Here is a 9053-nt window from a genome sequence, read left to right on the forward strand (position 1 = left end):
AACGTTTTTTACATGCGTTTTTCTGGGTATTTTTTTGTTATTCTGTCTCTCACTGTTCAAATAAACCTACCATTAAAATTATAGACTGATCCTTTCTTTGTCAGTGGGCAAACGTACAAAATCAGCAGGGGATCAAATACTTTTTCCCCCACTGTATACCAAGCTTTTTATATACAAAGCCTTTTACATTTAAATTTAGCTCGTCATGCAAATTTTGCTTTTAGCGACCCGCAGAAATAACTTTGAAGGTGAATAACACCAAAATATAAAATCCTCAAAAATTGTTACTAGAAACCTGCACCTCTGTCAATAGAGCTCAATGCTTATGAATCAGATTTATAATGTTATGAAATCTGACTTTAATGTTGATGATATGTTCAAGAAAGAACCCACTGAACAATTAATAACATGAATTATCATATTTCTATTGGTAAAATGTATTTTATAATACAAGGAAGTGGAACTTCATCACCAAAGCAATCCCTCTTGGCAGTGTGGGTGGACTCCCTACTTAATTAAGGCACTGTTCTTTCACACACCGGACCCATAAAGCCAGAAAGAGTTGGCAGCCTTTGGCAGACAAGATGGCCTACCTGTGGCTGCTCTGAGGCCCCTCTCAGCATGGCCAGGTGGGTGAGCAGTCTGACCAGGATGAAGGGGGTGAGGGACATGTTTTTGGTGTCCAGGGTGTCTGGGTTGTCCCTCCTCTGAGGGTCTCCCAGGATGTGGCCAGTCCTTGTGAGATCTCCCCTAAGAGGACACGTTCAGTTATTGGTCATGACATGAGATCCGGAGCCATGTATAAAACGGATCAGAAAACACTCTAAGAAAAAAAGGGTTCCAAAAGGGTTCTTGTCTTCGTAGGAACCCTTTTTGGTTTCAGGTTGGACCCTTTGGGGTTCCATGTAGAACCCTCTGTGGAAAGAGTTGTACATGGAACCAAAAGGGTTCTACCTGGAACCATAAAGGGTTCTTCAAAGACTTATCCTATGGGGATAGATGAAGAACCCTTTTTCTAAGAGTGGTGGGAGTGCTGGTCTAGGATCAGGTCCCTCCTGTCCATATACTTTAGTATTATTTTAAAGGCCAAACTGATCTTACATCAGCACTCCTACTCTGATGCTTTGGCAGTAATATCAATGTTGGGCCCTTAGAGAGCTGACTTACTGCTGTAGCTCCATCTTCTGGAAACCAGTCAAGGGAACATGGTTCTCCCCTCCAATCTCCACCCTACACTCTAGACATTGTGCCTTATGGGTGGGTTGACCACACTGCAATAGAGTGAGTAAATCATTTGGCTGTTTGCTTAGCTAATGAACATAAAATATGAAACTAACGCAATTTTACATGAAGAACTTTGCTTACCTTATCCACAACACAGGGGTGACCATTCGGACAAGCTGTTGAGATTTGAGTCAAAACTGAGCTTATTATTACAGAAATGTCATTGTTTTTAACCCAAAATTGTATTAGTTGAATCTGAAAATAACAATTAATTTATATGTCTATACTGTCTATATGCTTCCTGTAGCACGATGTTAACAAATACAATTTCACAGAGGTGTAACTCGGATGATTTACTCAAAGTTCAAGTTATAGTACATGCATTTATCAGGTTAGGATTCAAAATGTCTGTACTTACAGTACCAGGAGAGTCCATAATCCACTTCACTCTGTGTTATAAGCCTTTGAGCGACAGCCAGCATGTCCTCAGGCATTGTGGGTAGAAAGGCACTCTGTTGGGATAGACATAAGCAGATAAAGGCAACTCTCACAGTCAACAAGGAGAAAGTCAATGTAAGATATTGACAGGTGCTGATGAGAATCATACCAGCATATTGTTGGGAGACAGGCCAAGCTGCTGAAGAGGTGTGAGCAGCCCTTCTGTCCCAGTGAGCAGCACAGCAGACATGTGGACAACCAGCTCTATAAGGGTGTGCTCCACACTGGACCGGTCTGCCAGGACACTCAGTCCTCCCATCCTGTTGTGAACCAATTATTTGGCAAAGTCCCTCACTTCCCTGCAATTTAGGTACCTTGATCCCTCGATGAAGTCCTCAAGTGCTTTGCATTGCTGGAGGAATAAAACAAAGTCAGACATTTTGGATAAATGTAATTGGGATTTTCTGAAGTCAACAAAAAGTCAATATAATTCAAAGTATAACTATTATAACATAAAAATCTGAATAGTTTGCCAACTCTATCGTTAGTTGTGGGCTAACAGTTTTCCCTCTGATGTGGAGTTGAAGGAGATGGTCTAACGTGTATAGCTTAGGGGTGGGGTGGAGGCCTGTCTTCCTACCTTAGGGGTGGGGTGGAGGCCTGTCTTCCTACCTTAGAGGTGGGGTAGGGGCCTGTCTTCCTACCTTAGGGGCGGGGTAGGGGCCTGTCTTCCTACCTTAGGGGAAGGGGTAGAGGCCTGTGTTCCTACATTAGGGGCGGGGTGGAGGCCTGTATTCCTACCTTAGGGGCGGGGTAGAGGCCGGTCTTCCTACCTTAGGGGCGGGGTGGAGGCCTGTGTTCCTACCTTAGGGGCGGGGTAGAGGCCGGTCTTCCTACCTTAGGGGTGGGGTGGAGGCCTGTCTTCCTACCTTAGGGGTGGGGTGGAGGCCTGTCTTCCTACCTTAGGGGCGGGGTGGAGGCCTGTCTTCCTACCTTAGGGGCGGGGTGGAGGCCTGTCTTCCTACCTTAGGGGTGGGGTGGAGACCTGTCTTCCTACCTTAGGGGTGGGGTGGAGGCCTGTCTTCCTATCTTAGGGGCGGGGTGGAGGCCTGTCTTCCTACCTTAGGGGTGGGGTAGAGGCCTGTCTTCCTACCTTAGGGGTGGGGTGGAGGCCTGTGTTCCTACCTTAGGGGTGGGGTGGAGGCCTGTCTTCCTACCTTAGGGGTGGAGGCCTGTCTTCCTACCTTAGGGGTGGGGTGGAGGCCTGTGTTCCTACCTTAGGGGTGGGGTAGAGGCCTGTATTCCTACCTTAGGGGTGGGGTAGAGGCCTGTGTTCCTACCTTAGGGGTGGAGGCCTGTCTTCCTACCTTAGGGGTGGAGGCCTGTCTTCCTACCTTAGGGGCGGGGTAGAGGCCTGTGTTCCTACCTTAGAATGGGGGTAGAGGCCTGTCTTCCTAACTTAGGGGTGGGGTAGGGGCCTGTCTTCCTAACTTAGGGGTAGAGGCCTGTCTTCCTACCTTAGGGGTAGAGGCCTGTCTTCCTATCTTAGGGGTGGGGTAGGGGCCTGTCTTCCTACCTTAGGGGCGGGGTAGAGGCCTGTATTACTACCTTATGGGCGGGGTAGAGGCCTGTATTCCTACCTTAGGGGTGGGGTATAGGCCTGTGTTCCTACCTTAGGGGCGGGGTAGAGGCCTGTATTCCTACCTTAGGGGCGGGGTAGAGGCCTGTATTACTACCTTAGGGGTGGGGTAGAGGCCTGTGTTGGCTGCTCGGTACAGACTGGTGACTTCTCTGAAAAGAGACAGCAGGACATACAAGGTCCGCCTCCTTGCAGGTGCAGTACATCTCTACAACAAAACAACACACAAAGATGAGGACAAATTCACCAAACATCCATAAACTCTTAGGTTAGAAATAGTTTTAATAAAACTAATACACACACACACACACACACACATTACATACAGTGGTATTGAGTTTAGTGGAGTTAAACTAATACCTGACAGGTATCCTCAATCTCCTGCACACTGTCCTCTAGTACTGCTTTGGCAACAGCCTCGCGGATATCCTGGTAGTCGTCTCCATAGACGAGATACTGGTCCATCTGGCCAACATCTTCATTCTGCATACAAGACGATGGAAGACCCTGATATCTAGAACATCGTCCTTCACAGTACTAGCTAGGAAATACACATCATTGTATCTAACCCGCTCAGGTCCTCTTTAGAAACATGTTTGTAAACAATAGAGAACAGGAAACAGGGCCGATGGGTAATTTCAACAGTTTAAAACAAATGGAGTATGAAACGTTTCATGAAACCCTGTGATGTACCTGCTGCTGCAACTCTTCAGGAAAAAGCCACCTGTACTTCTCTGTATCGTTCAGCATTCTCTGGACATACTCTACACCGTGCTGGCTGCTGACGTTGCGGATCAGGTAAACCCGGTACCAGTCGTTCTTACTCTCCTTACACAGGAACTCCTCGACAACATCCTGAGGATTTTCACATTCCCCTGCACACAATGTGAGGAACCGAGGACAGATCTTGGATCAGTCAGTCAAAGTGATTGCAAGCATTCTTTATAAAACATTCCGTATAAAAAAACAACTATAATTCATTTACACCAACAAGCACAATTTTTAAAGCAACAAGGATCAGAATTCATGACGCCATATTGACTGAGTGTTTTTACCAGACTGTATGCTATGGAGCAGGTGTGCAGCCATGTCCAGGCATAGACGGACCCTCGCGATCTGTTGCAGGTACTCTATTGTGACGGTCTCAGCCGACGTAGTGACAAAGTCCAGGAAGTGACGCAAGAACTCAGTCTCATTCTGCAGGTAGGCCTGCTGATCTGCAGGCTTCTGGCATTCATGTGGCTTTCTGTCGAACATGGAGTCCTGCAGAAAAACAGTTATAAACATCTATTCTATTTATTTAACCTTTATTTATCCATAAAGTCCCGTTGAGGTTAGAAGACCTCTTTTACAAATAGAATAGTGATAGCACTCCATTGATTTAGGGTGAAATCCTGTCAGATCCTACCTCAAGGCAGTTGATGTAGAGCGCATAAAGTTCATTTTTATCCTCTAGAATGTTGCTCTCTTCTATCAATGTCAAATACTGCTGCAGATATTCTTTGACATCATCAAAGCTAAAAACACAACAACAAAAAGAGAGTTAATTTTCAGTCAAATGTTTGATAACATCTGAAACCAACTGAATTGCGTTGCTGGTTACAGCAGCATTGCAGTGATACACTACATGACGAAAAGTATGTGGACACCAGCTCGTCAAACATCTCATTCCAAAATCATGGGCATTAATATGGAGTTGGTCCCCCCCCCCCTTGCTGCTATAACAGCCTCCACTCTTCTGGGAAGGCTTTCCACTAGATGTTGGAACATTGCTGCGAAACTTGCTTCCATTCAGCCACAAGAGCATTAGTGAGATTGGGTACTAATGTTGGGCGATTAGGCCTGGCTTGCAGTTGGCATTCACATTCATCCCAAAGGTGTTCGATGGGGTTGAGGTCAGGTCTCTGTGTAGGCCAATCAAGTTCTTCCACACCGATCTTGACAAACCATTTCTGTATGGACCTCGCTTTGTGCACGGGGGGCATTGTCATGCTGAAACAGGAAAGGGCCTTCCCCAAACTGTTGCCACAAAGTTGGAAGCACAGAATCGTCTATAATGTCATTGTATGCTGTAGCGTTACGATTTCCCTTCACTGGAACTAAGGGGCCGAGCCCGAACCATGAAAAACAGCCCCAGACCATTATTCCGCTTCCACCAAACTTTACAGTTGGCACTAAACATTGGGGCAGGTAGCATTCTCCTGGCATCTGCCAAACACAGATTCGTCCGTCAGACTGCCAGATGGTGAAGCGTGAATCATCACTCCAGAGAACACGTTTCCACTGCTCCAGAGTCCAATGGCGGCGAGCTTTACACCACTCCAGCCGACGCTTGGCATTGCGCATGGTGATCTTAGGCTTGTGTACGGCTGCTCGGCCATGGAAACCCATTTCATGAAGCTCCCGACAAACAGTCCTTGTGCTGACGTTGCTTCCAGAGGCAGTTTGGAACTCGGTAGTGAGTGTTGCAAAAAAGGACAGACAGTTTTTACGCAGTACGCGCTTCAGCACTCAATGGTCCCGTTCTGTGAGCTTTTGTGGCCTACCACTTCGCAGCTGAGCCATTGTTGCTCCTAGACGTTTCCACTTCACAATAACAGCACTTACAGTTGACCGGGGCAGGTCCAGCAAGGCAAACATTTTACGAACTGACTTTCTGGAAAGGTGGCATCCTATGACGGTGCCATGTTGAAAGTCACAGAGCTCTTCAGTAAGGCCATTCTACTGCCAATGTTTGTCTATGGAGATCGCATTGCTGTGTGCTCGATTTTATACACCTGTCAGCAACGGGTGTGGCTGAAATAGCTGAATCCACTCATTTGAAGGGGTGTCCACATACTTTTGTATATATAGTGTATAAACAACATTTATTTCCTGGTTCACTCACGTGTACTTGAGCAGAAGCTTGAGTATCACTGATCGCACCACAGGATTCTTGTCCATAGACTCATCAAATGGTGAGAAATCTTTGGTGTGTATCTGACTTTGTGCTGGTACAAATATAATACATATCAGAACACAGATAAAAACATTTTACTGAGCCACAATCTTCCCTCTGGTCTGTTTAATGCTTAAAATGTCAAAAAGAATACAGGAACAAATGGAATCTAAACTCTATAATTTTGGCTAGTGTGTGTGTGTGTGTTGAGGGTACCTCTGATGAGTGGGATGGGTTCTGTCTCAACCATGAGGAAGGACAACAGGTGCAGGATGACACCTTTTGATGGGGGGATGTTGTCCTTGAAGCACACAGTAGTGACCAGGTCTATGAAAAACGCATTGCAACTCTGCCTGAACTGAGCGTTTAGTGTGATGCAAGCTCTGCAAAACCATAGTAGACAGATTAGACAGATAAGACGGTTAACAGGGAAAGACATGTCCTTTATCATTGGTTATCCAGATTTAAAAAAAAGGGTAAAACACACCCACCTTATGTCCTCAGTCACTTTGACCTCGAAGTCATCTGGGAGTTCGTGTTTGCACGTGGGGCAGTACATTTGGCCTGTGTTGAGACATCCTCTGACACAGGTCAGACAGAACATGTGGTGGCAGGGCAGGTCCACGGGGTCTTGTGGTTCCCCCATGCACACACGGCACTGGAAACCAAACCTAAAGAGAAAAAAATAGCTGCCGTTATTAAACATCAAATTCTGTATACAGCTTATCAACCACAGCGAATAATGTAGACATATAATATGAATAGACTTTTACACTAAATAAATTATATCATATAGACCTACTTGCAAATCAGATCACTTGCTTTTTGCTTGCAAGTCTTCAGTACTGTAATGATGGCCGCAAATGGTTCCTCCGATTTTACGTCTGAGTTTTTTGCCAGAATCTGCCACACGAGATAATTAGCAGTCACATAGATTAGTTAAAATGACATCCAACCAATTGAGTTGATTTCAGTTGAATGTTTTTTTTTTAAATGACATAGTTGTCGCCCATTACTCCCATTGGTTTTTAGCTAGTGGTGTCAAAAGTTAGCTGAAGTTCCAGGGTTAGGAACCGTTTAAACATTCACTTGTAAAATACTGAATTTATCCTTTACGCACAAAGTTCAATGCAATGAGAAAATTGCAATACGTTAACATAGTTCAAGAGCTCAGGTTGACATTTACATTTATTTCCATCCCATATTTCAGGTTTAGCAACCATCAGACTTAAACTATGTAGAAGTATAAACAAAGCACAAATGTAATTGGTGGCATGTTGACTTAAAGAACAAAAATATATGATATAAACTCACTTTGCCTATGGTACGAGTGTGATCAAGGACCAGAGACTTGAGCTCCCTCTCCTCAGACTCAAAGCCTATCAGCATGTGTTCCACAAACAGAAAGATGATGCAGATACGGTTCCAATGATTACTAAAAACACAAAACAAACAAGGACAAATCTTTACTTATTCTGGAAGAATTAACCATATCTGGGAGAAAGTTAATTCAGACAAACAATTACTTAGCTTTTATTTATTTATATATAAGTTTTACTATGTTCTACATTGTATCAAAACACAAACACAGACATCAAAACTATGAAATAACACATATGGAATCATGTAGTAACCAAAAAAAGTGTTAATTCAAAATATATTTGATATTTGATATTCTTCAAAGTAGCCACCCTTTGCCTTGATGACAGCTTCGCACACACTTGGCATTCTCTCAACCAGCTTCATGAGGTAGTCACCTTGAATACATTTCAATTAACAGGTGTGCCTTGTTCAAAGTTAATTTGTGGAATTTCTTTCTGTCGTAACGCGTTTGAGCCAACCAGTTGTGTTGTGACGAGGTTGGGGTGGTATACAGAAGATAGGGCTATTTGGTAAAAGACCAAGTCCATATTATGGAAAGAACAGCTCAAAGAAGCAAAGAGAAGCGAGAGTCCAGCATTAGTTTTAGACATTAAGGTTTCTTCAAGTGCAGTCGCAAAAACCATCAAGCGCTATGATGAAACTGGCTCTCGTGAGGACTGCCACAGGAAAGGAAGACCCAGAGTTACCTCGCTACAGAGGATACGTTCATTAGAGTTAGCGGCACTTCAGATTGCAGCCCAAATAAATGCTTCACAGAGTTCAAGAGACACATCTCAACATCAACTGTTCAGAGGAGACTGCGTGAATCAGGCCTTTATGGTCGAATTGCTGCAAAGAAACCACGACTAGAGGACACCAACAAGAAGAAGAGACTTTCTTGGATCAAGAAACATGAGCAATGTTCATTAGACCGGTGGAAATCTGTCCTTGTCTTTGTTTGACGCAGAGTAGGTGAACAGATGATCTCCGGGTGTATGGTTCCCACCGTGAAGCATGGAGGAGGAGGTGTGAAGGTGTGGGGGTGCATTGATGGTAACACTGTCAGTGATTTATTTAGAATTCAAGGCACACTTAACCAGCATGGCTCCCATAGCATTCTGCAGCAATATGCCATCCCATCTGGTTTGTGCTTAGTGGGACTATCCTTTGTTTTTCAACATGACAATGAACCAACACACCTCCAGGCTGTGTAAAGGTTATTTGACCAAGAATGAGAGTGACGGAGTACTGCATCAAATGACCTGGCCTCCACAATCACCCGACCTCAACCCAATTGAGATGGTTTGGGATGAGTTGGACCGCAGAATGAAGGAAAAGCAGCCAACAAGTGCTCAGCATATATCGGAACTCATTCAAGACTATCGGAAAAGCATTCCAGGTGAAGCTGGTTGAGGGAATGCCAAGAGTGTACAAAGCTGTCATCAAGGCAAA

General features: G+C 44.6%; 2 protein-coding genes across 2 annotated transcripts; both read right to left on the reverse strand.

The window, feature by feature from the left end:
* Positions 1 to 500: 500 nt before the first annotated feature.
* LOC145877481 (E3 ubiquitin-protein ligase rnf213-alpha-like) lies at positions 501 to 1730 on the reverse strand. Its single transcript, XM_082973063.1, has 4 exons — positions 1643 to 1730; positions 1366 to 1400; positions 1168 to 1271; positions 501 to 750 (listed from the first exon to the last, which is right to left on the reverse strand). The coding sequence occupies exons 1-4, from the start codon at positions 1716 to 1718 to the stop codon at positions 516 to 518; spliced, it is 450 nt and encodes a 149-aa protein (XP_082829189.1). The 5' UTR covers positions 1719 to 1730; the 3' UTR covers positions 501 to 515.
* A 95-nt stretch (positions 1731 to 1825) lies between these two features.
* LOC145877473 (E3 ubiquitin-protein ligase rnf213-alpha-like) lies at positions 1826 to 7628 on the reverse strand. The gene is made up of 11 exons (XM_082973049.1): positions 7554 to 7628; positions 7042 to 7142; positions 6731 to 6910; positions 6456 to 6622; positions 6189 to 6291; positions 4710 to 4818; positions 4357 to 4564; positions 3995 to 4176; positions 3662 to 3784; positions 3367 to 3509; positions 1826 to 1982 (listed from the first exon to the last, which is right to left on the reverse strand). The coding sequence occupies exons 1-11, from the start codon at positions 7626 to 7628 to the stop codon at positions 1826 to 1828; spliced, it is 1548 nt and encodes a 515-aa protein (XP_082829175.1).
* Between the last annotated feature and the right edge of the window lie 1425 nt (positions 7629 to 9053).

Source organism: Salmo salar, chromosome 03, assembly GCF_965601325.2.
Source record: "Salmo salar chromosome 03, fSalSal1, whole genome shotgun sequence".
In the NCBI taxonomy this organism is placed as follows: Eukaryota; Metazoa; Chordata; class Actinopteri; order Salmoniformes; family Salmonidae; genus Salmo; species Salmo salar.

What these genes read in the sequence shown, in the direction of transcription:
- LOC145877473 (XM_082973049.1), bottom strand. Translation starts at nt 7,628, where the DNA reads ATGCTGATAGGCTTTGAGTCTGAGGAGAGGGAGCTCAAGTCTCTGGTC. An exon ending in TCTACATCAACTGCCTTGAG is followed by an intron (nt 4,565 to 4,709) that starts GTAGGATCTGAC and finishes GTTTTTCTGCAG; the next exon opens with GACTCCATGTTCGACAGAAA. An exon ending in AGATTGAGGATACCTGTCAG is followed by an intron (nt 3,510 to 3,661) that starts GTATTAGTTTAA and finishes GTTTTGTTGTAG; the next exon opens with AGATGTACTGCACCTGCAAG.
- LOC145877481 (XM_082973063.1), bottom strand. Translation starts at nt 1,718, where the DNA reads ATGCCTGAGGACATGCTGGCTGTCGCTCAAAGGCTTATAACACAGAGT. An exon ending in TTATGGACTCTCCTGGTACT is followed by an intron (nt 1,401 to 1,642) that starts GTAAGTACAGAC and finishes AAATCTCAACAG; the next exon opens with CTTGTCCGAATGGTCACCCC. An exon ending in CAGAAGATGGAGCTACAGCA is followed by an intron (nt 751 to 1,167) that starts GTAAGTCAGCTC and finishes GTGTCCTCTTAG; the next exon opens with GGGAGATCTCACAAGGACTG.